This window comes from Gymnogyps californianus, chromosome 3, assembly GCF_018139145.2.
Source record: "Gymnogyps californianus isolate 813 chromosome 3, ASM1813914v2, whole genome shotgun sequence".
NCBI classification, from domain to species: Eukaryota; Metazoa; Chordata; class Aves; order Accipitriformes; family Cathartidae; genus Gymnogyps; species Gymnogyps californianus.
This window is the reverse complement of record NC_059473.1, coordinates 102,199,085-102,218,192: the sequence shown is the minus strand read 5'-3', so window position 1 is coordinate 102,218,192 and position 19,108 is coordinate 102,199,085. Positions and strand designations below refer to the sequence as shown.

General features: G+C 35.2%; 1 protein-coding gene across 1 annotated transcript in view; it reads left to right on the top strand.

The window, feature by feature from the left end:
* The window catches only part of MCPH1 (microcephalin 1), a 132,392-nt gene that overhangs the window by 31,683 nt on the left and 81,601 nt on the right, over nucleotides 1-19,108 (top strand). The window contains exons 10-12 of the mRNA XM_050893464.1: nucleotides 7,306-7,343; nucleotides 10,445-10,607; nucleotides 17,944-18,021. Coding sequence (XP_050749421.1) covers nucleotides 7,306-7,343; nucleotides 10,445-10,607; nucleotides 17,944-18,021 — 279 coding nt within the window. The remainder of the gene's footprint in view (nucleotides 1-7,305; nucleotides 7,344-10,444; nucleotides 10,608-17,943; nucleotides 18,022-19,108) is intronic.

Below are 19,108 nucleotides of genomic sequence, written 5' to 3'. Positions count from 1 at the left end.
GATCGTTGTAGAATTGAATTATGAGCTCACAAGTCTGCATGGAACAGGAATATAAATATGCAATCAGTTAAATAGGAAAAAATCTTGCACCGCGTTACTCCTTAATAGCTGTACTACTTCCTACTAGTATAAAGAATCAGAAGTGCTGAAAACAGTGGCTGTTGATCGTAAATGCGCACTACAAAAAATCTTTTTTTAAAGATTTGTGTGCATGTATGATTAATTCATAATCTTTCAAGATCCTAAAAATTGGTTGGGTTTTTTTAATTGTTATTCTACCCTTCATTATATTGCTGTTGCACCTCAAAGCCTGAAATAAGTATTGTTCGGTTGTTTACCATATTGTCTAGAGGGCAGTAAAGCTTTAACTCAGGTTGTTGACGATCATCAACAAGTGGGTTACAATCTTGTCAGCAGGGTATTTACTGACGTTTACAGTCTTGTATCTTAACACAAACTTAACATAAATCCAGGCTTGACTTTTTTGGGCTGCAAACGTGTTCAGGAGTATCTTCACTTGAAATTCCACTCATTGCTGCATAGTTGGCAATCTCCATAAGACTTCAACTATCCAAATTAACCTCACGGTGTTAATAATTGTGCAAACCCAGTATTTAACAGTTGGGGTGATGCAAAATGGTTCTTTCCCTCTTAAAATGGTTCCATCCCTACAGCCTGTGCAATGGAAGTGTGTCTCTTTGTGCCTCAGTTGCTTCTGCCCAATGTATGACCCATTGTGAGCAGTGTTAACTGAGCCACTGATGCCTGCAATGAAGTAGCTGAGGCAGACATCATTTCTAATGAACCTTCCATGATGGGTGGCAACCACCATTACCAAAAATGGAATGGATGACTGATGGGGGCTTAAAAATCAAACCATTAATTTCACTGAAGCTACTCTACTGTTGCCCAGTGCCCTTGTGACTTGGTTTTTATCTCACAGTTAGGGCATAGGGTATCTCAGCTGAAGCTTTATGAAGTGCTTTTAGTTGGTCATAAGTCAGCTGTCCAAAGAAATTGTTCACTTCATTGGATCATTATGAAAGCATGAACAGTTTTTAATGTCTGAACAGATGAAACAGATTCACTCCTACATCATGCTTAATTTTTTGTTGAAATTATTCACAGAAGGGTACAAACTATTTTTGCTAACCTTTGTGAAGCTGGGGTGTGGGGTGGAGAAGTTCATGTTGCTTAAAATTTCAGCAGAAAAATTAACTGTGCCTGATTTTCTCACAGAACATTTGGGAAGGTGAGTATACATTGGGCATTATTTGGTGCTAATGACAGCATTAATTTATGACTTAGTGTGGTCTTTAAAATATTTCTGCTTGCATGTATGAGCTTTCTCCATAACATAGTGTTGCCCCATGATAACCCCCGTTCCTCTTTCTCCTGTCTTGCGACTTTTTTGGGGTGAGGGAGTGTCTTTCCTTCACCCGAGCTTTCATTTTCTTTCAGAATCTAAACTATAAAGTAGCTTTCTCCGCCCCTTAGCATCCCACTTCTTGAGATTCACTTCTGTCACATTGGCAATCTCTCCCTCTCTGTCTCCTCAGGTTTCACCTTATATGGTCTAGAGGTGAAACTTTCCTAGTAGAAGACAGTTGAGAACTGGGCTGCTTCTTTTCCTGAACAATGCTGACCGGGAAGCCAACCCTTAATTTGTACCTGTTGGAAAGGCTTGGGCTTCCCATCAGAATGTGAATCACTGCTGCCTGTGCTTGCAGAATTGATAATCATGCTTGTTGGCTTTCTTCATGTCATGTTGATTGACTTGGAAATTTTAGGTTGCAGTCAAAGGATTGGGAAGGAGCATCTGCTCTCCCCTTAGTCTTTGTCTGTCCTACCAGAAAAAGTCAGTCTGTAGTTTTGCTAGTGATCACGGCCAGATAAACCTGTCCTTTGCAGTTGCAGAGTGCTGTGAAAGCTGTCCCTTGCTACAGAGTTTTGTATCCCCCATGGTTGATTTTTTTTTTTTTTTAATATAGTTGTTAGCTATTATGGTTGCATGTGGAAAACTGAAAATGTCAGTAAGTTGTAAACTGTGACACTGCTAGTCTGAAAAGTCTGAAGGTATTCATCATCCTTAATCTGGCCAACAGAAGTTCTAGGGGTTCCTATGTCTGTGATTACAGGATTTCTCATTTTTTCTCATCTTTCGCAGTGAAGGAAAGCTAATGCCCAGGCACCTGTCATGTCATCTTATTTTTCTGTGTTATAGCCTGCTTTGTTTTTTCATCTTTCCCCATGGTAGTATTGATTTAGTTAGGATGGGTGTGTTTTTCACATCTTTCTAGGACCAAAGCAGAGGTACTATATTTGGTCAGGAAATTACAGTCGAAATTGAGTTTGCAGCCAGAGGAAACTGGAAAAATAACAGTATCAAAGGACTGATAAGAGGAGAAAGGCCAGCCAGAAAGTAAATTACAGCTTTGAATAATTGCTGTTTAAAACTACTGAATAGTAATCATTCATTACAATTACCAATTATTTTCAGCTATGAGCCACAATTACTTGAATAAATTAGTGTAGCACAATTTATAGATTGTTTCTAAAAACAGCCTTAAAGTTTTGGCTCCTTATTACAACCTTCCTAGATAAAAGCAGAGTGAAATTAACCTGATTCTTGAATATTCCCATGCTACACCTGGCTCTGTTTTTTGGCTCATGTACTAATAGGAGTGAGTATATGAGTTCTGAACCAATTTCAGAACCATCTGATGGACCTACAATAGCCAGAGAAGAAAGGGATTGGAAGAGTACAAAACAGATAGCATCATAATCTTGTACTCACCCTTACACTGTATTTGCATATGCATGCACTACGTTCCCCTGCCTCCCTCACCCCCGAAACAGTCCTTTTTCCCTGGTATTTTGGCCAAACTACATATAGTAAGTATCTTGTTGAGTCCTGAATGTGAAGGTCTTTTTTTACTCCATCACAGCATACGTCTGAGTTTCAGAGTACGCTGAAGCTTATTTCTTTCAGAACTTCAGTCAACTGTAAGGCATAAGAGGAGCATTTGGACTAAGTAATATACAATTCAAAAGTGGTATTTATTGGTTGAAATGCTTTCTTGAAGAATATCTGAGACCTGGAATTTAACCAGTCACAAATGTAAAACTATTCCTATCAAGTCAATTCTTAGCACGAATGCACTTTATTCTTGAGCACTGGCCTGGAAAAACATATTTTGTGGTCACATTTTAATTCATTTGTCACTTACGAAAAACAACTCATGACATTCTTAAGGAAACAAAATTTGGGTTCACTTTCTTGAAAAGCAGGTTGTGCTTTCCTGAAAAACAGGACTTCTCTCTTATATTCCTTCAGCTCCAAGAAACACCTGCTCAAACTTAGAAGAAAGAAAATACATTTTGAGGTTGGATGCCTCTTTTGTGGTGTAGGTCAGTTAACATACAGGAAGTATCACGTTGTTTTTTAAGTACTGGGGAGATTTACAAATACTGTTTCCTTTGAGCTAGTGAAATGCATGTTTCATATTTCAGATGACTTACTTAGAAAAATCTTGTTGTTGGCAGGCTCTAAAGAAATACTTAATGCAACTGTGCTCCTAAGAAATATATAAAGGAAAGCTGAAGCATGCCGTTTATAACACAGCCTGTATTCCAGACCTAAAAAATAATTCAGAAAGAAGTGTGTTCTGATTTAGAGTACAGATATGCAACTCTTCAGGATTGAGAGATTAATGATAAATAAAAGGACCAGTTAACTTAATACCACCTTTTCCAGTATTAATAATAATCCTGCTACAAATGTGCATTAGAACTCATAATGATGCTCACCAGATGTCTTTTTGCTGGTCAGAAAAGAAAATGCTAAATCAAAAAAATTTTTTGCAATAAAAGCAACATGTAAAATAAAACAGACACAAAGAGCATAGAAGAAAAATTGCATAGCAAGGGGGGGGAAAGCAATTAACTTGAAAAATGTACAACTGGAAATTAAAACATAGTTTGGCGAAGTTTTCTGCTTGGTAACTGTAATTAAAGAGGACTGCTTGTCTTACTGAAGCAATAAAACAAAATATTGTCTGCTTAGCAAATGACCTCTAACTTGCAAAAATATGCAGTTCTGAATGCAAATGAAATAATAGTTTGGAAGAAATTAAATTTATTTCAATTTCTACCTTTTGTATGCATCCTTCTGCATTCTTGAGTCTTTGAATCACTTTGAAGCGCACTGACAGAACATTTGCCCAGAGTACTCGCTGTATCATCTTATATGCTATGTGTTGTAGCATAAAAGCTACAATTCAAAAGCTGACTTCGCAGCATAATGTCAGGACAGGCTGCAGGTTTCCCAATTTGTGTGTATCCAGTATTTTCACTTCCCTACAGATAAGGTATTAAGGAACTGTTAACAAATATTTCTGCTCTGAAGCTGAAGAAGCACCTGTAGGATCTCAAGCTGCTCTGGCCTTGGTTTACAGTAATGCTTTTTTTTTTTAACCCAAGTTTGGCAAAAGTAGTGGTCTTCCACTAGTAATACTTCCATGACACTTCATTTATAAAAAATTGTAAGGAAGGGTATTTTTCTGCACATTCTGAAGAGGCATATCAGGATCTGGCTTTGGAGCTAGTACTATACAAGGACCCCAAGAACCTAGTGCAATTCTTTTGTGTGGATTTAACTCCAGACTTCATTCTGATGGCAGTGAGGCTTAGCTTCAGATACTGAAGGGAGAACATCATGACCATGCTGAAGCATACTTATTTGACATAGATGAGGTTTTCAGCCCAGAAAGATTGGACAGAGAAGAGTGAATCCTTGCTTTTAAGCCATGTTTTGTGCCTTCACAGACTGTCACACTCCACGTTCAGGAGTTTATGCAACTCCAACAACGTGTATTAAGACAGTATGAGGTATGTCCTCACTATTGTATAATGTGGCCACATGTCCGATTTCAATCATTTGATCTAACCTGTGCAGTAGAGCGCCTAATATTGCAGTCCTTCTGCCATGAGAACCCTTACTCAATGTCTTACTAGATGTCTTTTTGAGTGTATATACTCAAATTTTGAGTTTATATTACTTAATATTTAATACTAATTATATTAATGTTATGATAGAAATATTTAATATATATTGTTGCATTGTTATTATTTTTGCTCAAACTCTTCGTGTATAGAACTCAAATGTGGAATTGAAGCTGTGATGTTCTTGGAACTTCCAAGAGCAATTAAATGTGACTGCTTATTTGGAGTTGAAAGTAATGCAGTAGAAAGTCTTTTGGCTAAGAATACAACAAATTTTGATTACAGATAAGTGCATATTACCTTCTCTTCAACTGTGAGGCTAGCAGTAGGCTAAGGCATCATCAGTAAGTATTGCTGGCAACAAGTTAGAATTTGGAAACTTATATTTCCAAAAATACTGCATAGAATTTCTCTCAAAGAAATATTTCAATATAAACGTTTCATCCTTTCCTCATTTGAAGTTTTATTCCATTCTATTATTGATTGTTTTCACATTTTCACATTATATATATTTTCAGTTCTGAAGTATTGTATAGATTACATAATGTTGTCTGAGTGCATGTTTATCATTTTAAAATTTAAAAAATTATTGAATATGCTACATTATGTTGCTTCTGAAGACTTAAATAGTATCTGGGTTTTATGTTTTTCAAATTTACCCAACCACAGAATGAAATTACCATGTGTATGTTGAAAAGACTACTTCTTATGTTATCTTTAATATCTAGCTTGTCAATGGTATCTAAATTGTGTTTTATTTATGCAAAGACTGTTCATATAATGAACAGTCATGGTGCACGCTATTAGTCTACAGTCTATTAGTCTACAGAGATAATTCCAAGGAGCTCCATTCTTAAATGTGACAAATTGCTTGAACACTTAATGGAGAACAGTTCTGTACTGATAAGAGAGGACAGAGGGAGTTGCATCAGAGTATGTTCTCTTTTCTGTTCTGTGATTCATTACTGGGTAAAATGAGTTGCCCTTGAGTCTTTTTTGGCTTGTGCTACCAGCTGTAATCCAATTCAAAATACTTTTGTGGTCTGAGCTCAGTATATTACTCAAAGGAAACTGAATTTCAGCAGAGACTTTGGGAGCTTACCGCTTGTGGTTGTGGTAATATCTTGGGGGGGATGGGGGGGAGGGGCAGAAATGGGAATGATTATTTGTTATGGAGCAGTAGGTATCTAGAGAAATAATTTGAAATTCATATATTGATTTTGAAAATTAGGAGGAGTTGTTTGAAATCGTTGTATAAAAGTCGATCTACTTTTTCTACAAAATTACAATGTCTATGTATATGTACTTGTGCGTGTTTATGCAGCTACAAGTAATTCTTAGCTAAGATTTTCAAAACCTCTTCTTACATATGTTTTTTGATGACCATGTTATGTTCAGTTATGTATTTCTCTGATACTGCTAAAATTCATATTCTGTCCTACCTTTGTGCGTGCTGGAGGCTTTCATGGTCATTGCTGATGAACAAAGGATACTTCTTTCTCTTCTGACTTCTATAATACTAATTCTTAAAAAGCTTATTTAAAGTCTGTATGGGGCAAACACTCGTACTTTGCACATAAGCTACGGGGGGTATTGCAGGGGAAGGGAGGGGTGCTTTTTAAGGTGTCTCAGAAGTGCTGGTTTAAGGATTGCTGTAGTCTTTGAGTATACCTTGTGTGTTATATTACTTGGACAACTTTTATTCACTAGACAAGATTTAAGAGTGAAAGAATGTTTACTTAAAAACCTGAACTTAAAATACTGAAGTTGTGCAACAAAAAAAACCCAGCTACACCATCAAAATAAAAGTAAAATCATTAAAATTATACTTTACAATAAATATACTCTTGTTTCTGCAGCATTTCAGCCAGTTTCTGTCTTTCTTTTGGAAGAAACTGGAATAATTTTAAATTACAGATTTCTTTGTTGAAGGTAAGCTGCCTTTTCCTTTCCACCTGATCAGAAGAAAAAGGCAGAAGACAAATACTATCCTTTTTTCTGTGGCATCCCAGACTGGAAATCCTTTGCTTTTTGTTGTTATTAATGAAAACTTACATTCCTGTCTTCTGCTATATTGGATGCTTTGATACCAGATGTGATGAAGGGGTTTCCTTCCTTCCTTGTCCTCAAAGTTTAATATTTCTAGTATATGTGTTAATTAGTACAGCCTCTTCCCCAGGTGATACTGTAGTTATGAAGTAGTTTAGTCCTTTTAATGGAACTGTTTCTAATTTAAGGTTTTTTTCAAAGGGGGAAACTTTTCAGCTTTTTGATGTTTTCTTGTCTCTTTCACATCTCTAGCCAACAAGGACACTAGTTATGACGAGTATGTCTTCTGAGTAAGTATTAAACATTTTCACTCTTTAGTCAGCACACCATTTAAACTTGAATGTTGATAATCTTTTTATGCTTATACAAAATGAAATTTATCTTTGGGCCGTATGTTAAAATACTTTTTTTCATTCTGTATTCTAGCTAGAAACATGTACATACGTGTATATTTCATTGCTATCTATAGTGTGTGTGTATGTTTGTGTTGGTATGGTGCAGACTGAAGTAGCTGTTCCATAGGTGAGCTCAACAGGGCTTCAGAGCAATGAGACTAAAATCTTAAGCAAGTTTTGAATTTTTCTGAAGGAAGTGTAAAATGAATTTTATGTAGTAAATGGTTCAGACTTTCAGCCCAAGACTTAGCTTTTTCCCCATACATTTTAATTATTTGTATTCAAAAGTCATAATCTGAAACATCAGTTCAAAATGTTTTCTTTCATATAAATAGTTGCTGGAGACATATCAGTTGTAGGCTTTTTAGCCACTTAGTTTCAAAACATTAGAAGCAGCTGCCACTGCATATTTTGGGGGAGAGTTAATAATTTTCTGGCATGCTCTTATCATTCTCTTAAAAGTCTTACAGCATAAAGAACATCCAACAAAAACACAATTCCATATTTTATACTGCACTCACTCACAGTTTTTTGAATTCTTTTTCAAAACTCAAAATATTTCTGCTACCCACAAATCTGTTTCAGGTTTGAAGTAATTAAATCTTGACAGTTACTTGACAGATATAAGTACTCAGAAACAGCACTTGGTGGCTATCCTTTTAGAAGTTCTTTGTAAATGGTTGTCAATAGCTATTAACAAGTATACTAATATATGTCAGAAACGTAAAAGGGAATTAATACTTTTCTTGTCTTCAATGTGACTGGATGCTAGTAACACCAAGACTATAAAATGTACTTTGCAAGTCATGCAATACAGGATCACTGTGAGAGAGGTAAAGATAATAGCTATGTGAGCAGATAGAAGTAGTGGAAAACAGAGGCTGTGATCTGCCTAAAAGAAGAGAACAAATCCTGGCAGAGCTGGGGAAAAAGTTCTTTTGTTAAAAGAGGTCATTAATCTATTATTTCTTTTATGTTGCTTGTATATTGTTTTTTCCCACTAGCCAATTAATATTTCATTAAATAAAAATGTCTGGTGATAACAATTGCTTTTCTTCAGAACTTCTTCTTCAAGATTGTGCTTTTGCCTGTCTACAGTTGTAGGCATTCATCAACCTGTAAATGGGTGAAGGGAAAGGGACTGCTTCTGAAAGAACTAAAGAACAGAAAATAGTCCTCCAAAGTACAACCCAATGGCCAAAAGCCAATCCTACTACCCAGTAGCTATAGCCTCAAAAGTGGTTCATTAGAATTTAAATTTACAGATCACGAGTTCAGTGGTTTCATGGCATCGAGTTTTGAGATTATATTAAATGCTGCTCACTGATTCACAGCCAGCAGCTACCTGTTTTTCTGAATCACAAATTCAGAGAAATTTTGCTGTAAATTTGCATCTGTCAGTTTTTGCAGCTGACTGAAGTATAAACTGGTGGGTTTTCACTGTAATTTGTAAGATGTCTTAGATTCAGTTTTTGTACAACAGGACTTTTTCCTCTCATTGTAAGGAATTTTGTGTAGACACAAGAAAGAACTAAGAAAAGGTTCGGGTAGAGCATGGAAATGTATCCCCTGAGCATGCAGTCTAGGCAGGGCCATCCCCTATGGGTTGCAATGTTGCAAAAACATTCACTTGTAGGCTATGTCAAGTTAAAACTCAGAAAATCAAAAAGGAATAGTAAATATTCTAGTAACATTCAAAGCCATATAGCCAAGGCCAGAATTCATACTGGAGTGAGGGTCAGTGGTGTGATTTTTTTAAGTGTCTCCACATACAATATCACCTTTTGACTTAAGTGTGAAGTTAATTTGCTACACTGTTTTTACTATTCATTTATTTGTTTGAAACTTCTTAAAAAATAGATTGCTGCATTCTCTGTGAATAATTTTTTGCAGTTTTGTTTGAGTTCCTCTAGGTAGTGTTTGTTTTAGCTAGGGTATTTTGGGAGTTTTAACTGAGTTACTTTCTTTGGAATGAAATGTAGTGAGAATGAAGTAATCCCAGAGACTTCTGGAGATGTTCTGAGTGCACTCGCATTATGTCAGTGATTAACTTAAATGTTTTACCTGAGAGGATCACCATTGTGATAGATGTGACTGTGTTCAAGGTTGTGCTTAATTGTTTTATCTTGTGTAGCATGCCATGGACATTTCCAAGTCAGCTGGGGCAGGGCAGAGAGGGCACTGGAACTGGGCTTTCATTTACACATCTTTAATGATCATTTATAATAACGATTTATAAAAATAATCATTAATAAGAACAGTAAATTGTTCTCATGATACAGCTTTTCTCTAGAAATACCAAGATCTCACTGTTTTCATGATGATATATTTATGTTCCTCAGCATAGCTATATAGAGAACTCAAATTAGAATTCCAGTTATAGGTGGCCATTCTGGATTTTATATTTAATTTTATATATTTAACTATAATTGTATTTAAGGATAAGTGATTTTTTTAATTGAAACCTTGGCTCAGATGTGCAGGTAGCAAGCCAGAACTTTAGGACTTCTCTCTAAATTTAGACACAGCATTTTGTTCTGATGCTGAAAATCTGGTGCTTCCTAATGAAAACCTCTTAAGAGTGCTGTGTCTAAATGTTTACATTTCCTGGTAATACTTTTTTCATAGTACTACAAAAGCAACCAAGAATGAGGCTCTGTTGTACTAGGCATTGTACACAAACAATATGTTAGATAATTCCTGCCTCAAAAGCTTCTATTTAAACAGACAAGATAGATGTGGGGGACAAAAAAGCTTTGATGTGCAAGTAGATATGATTGTGCGATGACAGAAGAAGGTCTGTTTGGACTCTGTGGGAAGGCTAATGAATTTAGGGCTAGCAAATGGGTAGAGGTTCAGTGAGAAAAGGATAAGAAATGATTAGTGAGGAAAGAAATGAGGTGAGTTTGAGTTAATTTGTGTTGTGTGTATATGCTTTTATAATTCTGCATATCCATTCAATATTGTATGGGTTTTTTTCCTTTTCTTCTTTTTAGGAAGCAAAATACAGTAATTCAGGTGGTGAATAAACTTGGAGGCTTTTTGTTCTCAGATGATGTATGTGAAACAACAAGTCATGTAGTTACAGGGAGTCCTCGTCGTACCTTGAATGTTTTGCTGGGAATTGCTCGTGGGTGTTGGATTGTTTCTTATGAATGGGTAAGAAATATTTTTTTTAATTTTACTACAGAATAAATGAAACTTATTTTGTGTAGCTGAAATATCAACCATATAACCATGTTGTGTCCATGCTACATACAGTGGTGCAATGTTCAGATATTCAGGCTTACCTAGAGTCAGTTCAATTAGTGGAAATCTGTCTGCGTGAAGCTCTGTTACCATGACTTACAGTCTTTCAGTAGTTAATCTAACCAAACTATTCCTGTATTGTACCTCAGTATGTATTTTAGAAATGCCTGAAGTCTTATCTCATGGATGAGAAACTCATGTCACATGCATTATTTTTGGACAGATTAAAGGCTAAACAAACCATTTCTGCTCAACATTAGCCAAGTCACTTTATTCAGTTTAAATTTTTTATATACTGGTTTAATATATTTCTGTTGTGTTCTGAAACATGTATTGTGTTCAGCATTGGTAAAAATGAAGGGGAATTGTTAGATATTTTTCTGCATAGTAGGAAAACTGTAAAACAGAAAAAAAATTAAGGAAAGCTATTTGTAGATGAGTAGTTCGTAGACTTTGTAATTTACAGAAATGGTTCCCAGACATCAAGATCAAATAATCACTCTATATCCTCAAAATTTCTTGTAGACTACCACATAAATTTACCAGACTGTTACTGCGAAGACAAGATAATCATGAATTGCTGTACTGGGTCCGGCTGGGATGGAGTTAATTTTCTTCATCGTAGCCTGTATGGTGCTTTATTTTAGACTAGTGACCAAAGTGGTGGTGACAACCCACCAGTGTTTTAGCTGTTGTTAAACAGTGCTTACACAGCGTCAAGGTGTTCTCTGTTTTTCGGTCTGCCACCCCCCAGCAAGTAGGCTGGGGGGTGCACAAGAAGCTGGGAGGGGACTCAGGTGGAACAGCTGACCCCAACTGATCAAAGAGATTTTTCATACCATATGACATCATGCTCAGCTACAAAACTGCGAGGGCTTTTTCCAAACCAGCCGTTGCTCGTAGACTGGCTGGGCATCGATCTGCTGGTGGGAATGATTACTTGGGAGTTTTTTAACTTTTTTTTCCCTTTCACTTATTAACTGTCTTTATCTTAACCCACGAGGTGTGGGTTTTTTTTTTCTTGCTTTTGCCCATGCAGTTGTCTCCCCCATCCTGCTGGGGTAGGGAGTGAGTAGTGACCAGGTGGGGAGCTTACCTGTCAGCCCAGGGTTAAACCACCTCCATTGCTCACTGCGATAATAGAGATTAACCACTCAATCTGACATTGCAGATGACAGTTTTTCAGCTTTCCTAATGTTTCCAGAGCTATAAAACATAGCTGTTGGAATTTATATGGAAATAGCTCTTCATCTTATACAGAAAAATGTTGTAGAATAACTTTACATTTCTTGGTTTCTTTTTTCTTATAAATACTTTAAAATTTAGCTGTTGGGCTGAAAACAAACTCCTGTTGCCTTTTTGTTTTCAAGATGTCTGGCACTTACCAGTGTGAAGCTTGTCCTACATGATACACATGTAGTTATCTGAAGAAGCTGTTATGGTATACTTTGGGGTTTTCAGAAGTTTTTGGTGATTAATTTCCCTTGGAATGAAGGGAGTTGCATCTTTGGTCACCTTAACGATCCAGTAATGTGCCTTTGTGGCAAAAAAGACCAATAGCATCCTTGGCTGCATTGAGAGGAACATATTTGAGCAGGGGGTTTGGACAAGACAATCTCCACAGGTCCATTCCAGCCTCAACTATTATATGATTCTATATGTCTAGGAATAAAATACATTGAAATATCTGTCCCACACTTAGCTTTGTAAGGAGTTTTAAACAAGTAACAACATATTTGCTATAAGTTACTTTCTCATAACAGTCAAACATGAAAGCTGTATATTTCCTTGAGAAAAAGCTTCAAATAACTACTAAGATAGCTAAAGATGTAGATAACTACTGCAAAAATCCAGTAAAATAGTTTCCTGTCTTCGTATATAAGGCACTATTTGGATAATCAATATTCTGGCAATTGCTGTTCTGGAATTTCATTGCCCATTTTATGCATTGTGCTTCTGTGCACCAGTCCATGGTGAAAACATCAACACATGCTCTTCATAGACCAGTATTGACTAGTAGCGATGCCAAATTTTCTCCTGCTGTCTTACAGTCTGCCTTTTAGACTCATCACAGGATCATCTATATCCCTCATATAATACCAGTAAGTTAAATGGAATTGTTCCAAGGATTAGTTTGTTCCTAAAAATATTATTGGATCAAATGCTGAAGCTGTCTTCACTCATTTTATTGAGCTGATATTTAGACAAAGTTCTGAAGTTACTAGGAGAGCTGCCTGAGAAGGAACTAGAGAAAAACTTCAGAATTCAGTTCTTCAAATCACAAGTTTATTCAATCTTATAGTATCTGCTTATCTGTGAATATTGCTATTTTTAATTTTTTTAGAACTGTGCTTAAATCTTTCACTGAGGCTGGGTACAACTTTGTCCATAAATGTCTAATGCCTCAAGTAATTAAGTCATTTATTTCACTGAAAGAAGATATTGCTTTGAACTTTTAAAAAAATTATTTCTTAATCCAGTTAAATCTATGCGTCTTATCATGTAAGAGCATTATTGTCTTATTTCTAATTGTGTCACTGGCATAATTTTGCCATCTTTTTACCCAAATCTGTTAACTGAATACTTTAACTAGAGAAGAGAAAGCTGAAGCCTTACTTAACCATCATGAGGAATTCTGTAGAAAATTAGTCAGGAGAATTTCATTTAAGCAAAATAATCTTTTCCTTTTATTAATGCTACAATACTGAATCCTGTAAATGCCTTTCTATACTGTAGTCAATTCTACCATAAGTACTTTCATTGGTAAAATACTTCAAATTGGATAATTAAAATAATCAATCGGTCTGGAGAAATCAGTAGTACCTTTTAAACAAGGTATTAATTTTGAGCAGTGATGATTGTCTTTTGGAAGATGTTTCTCAACGTTTTAAGAAGCTGAAATATTATTTACCTCTGCCTTTTGACTTGTAACATGGAGAGATAATTTAGGCTGCAATACTTTTTTCTTCTGAGAAAAACTTAAAATTATCTCTTTAAAGATGGATGTTGGAGAAATATCAAATTTACTGTTAGACATTTAATCTTCATAGCACTCCATTTACATATTTCAAGATGAATTATTCAAGTACAAATTCCATATGATCATTCAGTGTGCTAGCTGGCTTAAATAATGACTAGTCAAACTGTGTTTTCAGACCCTTGAGAACTTGATGTTTGACATAAATTTTCCTATATAGTGTGAATAAAAGAACATAGCTGATACAGATGTGCAAAGGAAAACTTTGCACCAAGGCTAACCTTATAGCTGTATAACCTACAGGATACTTAGAGCTCCTTGCCATACAGGTTGCCTGCTACTGAATTAGATAAAATAGTCCATACTTGAGGACAAAGTAATAGAAGATTGATCAATTTGATTCTAGAGTTCAAAGCCAAAGGAAAACATTCTTTAAGGTTGTAAGAAGTCCACAGAAAAACTATGCTTTTCCCACTCTCCTCTTCCCTCCCTATTTCCTCCTTTCTTGGGTCCTCCATGATGAGCAAGACTGCATTCTACTAGAATCTGATATATTCTTACTATCTCAATGTTATCAGCTGTATTTTCCTAACTTCTGATACCCCTATATCCAGCATTCATGTTTGATCCATACTGTACTGCATTATCATTACATTTTAAGTGAAATCTTTTGTAACTGCACATTTGAAAACTTCTAGATAGCTTTCTTCTCAATATAAACACTTCTATATTCTGAAGTATTTCAGCTTTTCTTAGTCCTTTTCCACATTCTAAGGAACTGTTGAATACGAAGATATTACTGACTTCACAAGAAAAAGTAGTTTACTCAAGAATAATATTGCAAATCATAACTTGTTTTTGTCCTACATGAATTTGAAGCATTTTTTTAGTGTTGCTATGAAAATATACTGGTTGAAAATTTCTCTGCCAAAGTCAGAAGCAAACTTTCAGTGACTTAAAATGGAGAGCTCTTGCCTTTGTGTTCATGAAAACTGAATGTTTTAGTGAGTGATGACCTAATTATTTACTGCAGGACCTGTTCATGAACTCTGTGTCTAATTTTCTTTTTATCTAGGAAAGTAGATATGATGCCTTTGTACTCAATTCCAGAACCATGATAGACAAGCATTAATCCATCTTTTGTTAAGATAAACAAAATTCACTTCTAAACAAAATTCTGTAAATACTACAAGGATTGATAGAGGTTGTTACTGTAAAATTGGCCTGGAAAATGAAATGGGATTACTTAATCACAACTAATCTTTTGGGTTTATGTTTTAATCTATTTGGTTTGTTTGCCAGTTACTCTTGGTACAAACATAATTTTGGTACTATAAGGACATGATGTACACATTACACAGCATGGTACATCTGTTCCTGCTCAAGATTATTTACGAAGAAATTATTTTCATGCAGCATGTTTCTAAGAATTGTATTAGAAGTTACAATTTTCTTTGTTCAGTTAAAGCTGATTTTATACTGTGATTAAAAGACAAGTGGCTTGGATTAACAAGTTTCTTTTATTTGCAATAAATATATACAGCTATAAGTATAAAGCTAACAGATTTCAATATTTTTATTGTAAATTGTAAAAAGTAATTTTAAAAAATATACACAGGTACCGCCTTAAAATTAATAATTTAAAATCCTAAGTTGCAGTCTTAACTGCATGTTTTTAAGAAGTTGCTATACTTTTCTTGGCTAAACACAGCAAGGCATTATTAGGTTTTGAATATTTTTAAAGGTCATTGATTTATTCATGTGCTTAACTCCTATTTTTAGGTTTAGTATGATATAATGACTATAGAAATTATTTTCTCTTTTTGTACAGCTGTTGCATTTTCAAATATTTGGTTGTGCATTTTCTAAAAGTAAACATAATATTCTTTGGATTTTTGTAATAAAGTTCAACAATAAGTTTGAAGATGTGCTGCTTTTAATTATCAACAAAAAAATCACTGTTCACTTCCAATAGGCTGCAAAATTTGACCCCTCCCCACCTCTCCCAAGTAAAACACCACTTGCCACATCACACAAAGCACCAGCTGTTGTAGCAGTTGATATTAGAGGTTGCTGGTTCCCCTGAAAGTCATCAAGCATAAGGTACTTTGGACTAAAGACTATAGAAATCAGTTTTGATAACAAAATTACTTTCTAAATTCAGTTTGCAATTTGCTTCTTGTAGCAACAGATTTGGGGCAAAAGAGCCCTTTACAGGAAGTTACTTTCCTACATGCAATTAGGCCATTTTATAAGATTTACATTGCTAGTTTATAATCAGTCTGTTCAGCTTAGAATCTTGTCTAGTTAGTGAGCTGTAACATTGTAAAGGATAACTTTATCATGCTTGATATCTGTTATGCCAATTTTTGTCTAAGGGGAACATCTCATAGCACTGCTTCCCAAATTTTATGAGGTAAAGTTTTAAAATTTAAATTAAAACTAATAATATATGGATTTGTATGGCATCTTCCAAAAGAATAAAAAAAATACAGAATATTTCAGTTAATTGTGAAACAAGCATGGGAATAATTTCACACACTGATGAAATTCAGCTTGTTCTAAGGTGAATAATGACAACAGTTTAATGGTGCATGGCTGTGCTAACAGTAAGAAACAGACATGATCTATTTGAAATGGCTAGAGAACTATTTAGGGAAAATGTGACTGTCAGAGGTAGAATTATCCTAAACACAGGGATTTACTTTCTAATAAATTCCATATATCCCATTTTGGGGGGTATATGTACACTTCTTGATCACTTAATACTACCTGTTGCTGTAGGAACAGCAGGGTATTGGGGGGTTGCTGTGGTTTTTAAGGTTGCACGTATGAATTGTGCTGTCTCTCGCTAGTGGATAACAGTGCTTTTTTTGACGCATGTTTAAGGCGTGCAAATGGCAACTACAGGAAGGATGTTGCGAAGCTCAAATATCTGTAAAAGGGGAAAGTTGTTGAATTGTGTGACAGTGGACAAACTTGGCAAAGAACTTACCAGTCTTTTACCTATATGAGAAGCTTTATGGCTCAGCTCACATTGATGAAGCCAATGAAGAAAATAAGCTCCTCTTCCATCAGAGTGTGCTTCAGAATTTAGACTATCTAGAAATTAGTAGGAAAATGCCCTTTATATGACTCAAGGGCAGAGCCATGGTAGGAACTTCAGTCTTTTTCTATTTTCCCATAAAGATGACACTTTTACCACTTGAGGGATAGTCTCTGAACACTCTTTGTGAGGCTTTTAGTATTATAGTCTACCAGCTGCAACTTACAATGATAAATTGTTTTGACGAATGGTTTAAAAAATCAACCCAGGAAATATGCTGGATGGAGCAGTTTTGGGAAAGTTTTACCAAAAAAAAAAAATTAAAAATAGTGTATTTCAGAAATTGAAAATATAACCATTTCAAGTAGGGGTTTTTTTCTGTTAAACATTTTGTGATGGCCCTGATGGGAACAGAAGTCTGAAAGTAGTCCAAAGTGTTAGGATTGCTAGTCTACAAGGATCATATTCGTCTAGTGTTTCAGAGCTCAGTTGAGCACAAATGATCATGTATTTTCCAGACCGTCAATACTCTGCACTGTTAGCAACCTTTTTTTGTGCTCTAGAAAGTGACATTGACAGAGGAGGATACTGAAGAGTATGAAATTGAGCTTTTCTTCTTTGCAGGCTGATTTATATATGTAATGTGGATTATATACAATAGTTGCATAATCCCACTCAGTAGCAGGGGTTGATACTGGTCCAATGTTGTTTAACATCTTCATTTATGATCTGGATGATGGGGAAGAGTGCACCCTCAGCAAGTTTGCAGATGTTACAAAACTGTGAGGAGTGTTTGATACGCCAGATGGGTGTTCCCATTCAGAGGGACCTTGACAGGCTGGAGAAATGGGCCAACAGGATCCTCATGAAGTTCAATGATTAACTGAACCAAGAGAACAGAACTGATACAGTATGACTTCCCTTTTCAAATCTTTACTCTAATTTTATGTTTTGTGATGCAAAAAGTTGACTTTTCTAATATCCTCACAAGGTTTTAAAGTTTAATGTAGCTATGCATAGAAATTACTTTCGTACTTTAATGATTTGTTTCAGTTGTAAAATTTGTATCTTTCTGATTGCTTGATTTTTCAGCGAGTCATTTGGTTTGGGTAAATGAAATAGCAAACCAGCTATTGCAACTGCACTGTTACTTCTAATAACACATTCAGAGTCGGCTCTTTTAGAAATTATAAGAGTTCTACTTACTGCTTAATTTATTTTAGGTTCTGTGGTCTTTGGAACTGGGCCATTGGATCTCAGAGGAACCATATGAGCTTTCATCCAGCTTCCCTGCAGCTCCTGTAAGTTTAATGGCCCTTTAAGCTTGCGAACTTTCTTTTGTTTATCTGGAAACGGATTGGCCCTCTAAATAGGTTTTGTGAACAAGAAGGCCTACTAGAAAAAAATATTTTTTTTAAAGCAAATACTGTAAGGAGTTATTTTCTCCTTCGTCCACTACTTTTTGAAGTGTGTGCAAAAACTTTGGTATGCATGAAAAATGCAAAAAATTGATTCACCAATTAATGTCTGAATAAACTAACTTCTTATTTAAGTATAAATGTCCTTTAATTTATTTGTGGCATATTTTTCTTCTGTCTGTGCTTGTATATAAACTGGAGAGGCATGTTATTGCCTAACGGAAAGATTATTCAGGTCATGGACTCAATATTTTCAGTCCAGAAATTACTTTGACAATGGAAAATTACTGTAGGCTTCTAAAACTACTAGGTAGGTAAAATTAAGCATTTTTCCTGCCTTTAATGATCATTCTCAAGTACTGAATTGTGAACTAGTGCAAAAGCGTGTATGTGGCGGCACGGTGTGTCTGTGCAGACCCAAATGTATCTGCACTCCATGTGTTGTAATTGATTAAACAGTAATTTTATTTTGGTTTTAAAACAAGTAGAATTCTAGGAGGTTACTAGTCAATCACTCTAATAGTTTTGCCAAAAAAGGTTTCACAATTTCTCTTGTATTGTAGCAGCTAGTTAAATATATTATCATCTGCTACTTGTTTCTCAAAGTTTCACACAGGCTTTGAAGAAAGAACATGTAATGGGGTTTGAACTTTATTTTTACTATAAATTTATTAACTGTTAAGAATTTATTTTTCACATTCTACATCTATAATTTATGTAAATTTACATGTTCGAGATGAAGACTTTATTTCATTATTATAAGTTGTATGTTCTTAAAGTGTAGGGAAACAGTAATAGTTACTTTGAAATAGGCCCAAAGAAATTAATTATCCATTATAATGTAGTATTTTTTCTAAAAGGAGAAAGTAGATTTTTTTATATAGCAAATACATTAAGAATGGTAAAACTTAATGTGAAAAATAAATAAGAAGCATGTTTTTTCCCCCTTTTCTGTACTTGTATGAAAAAA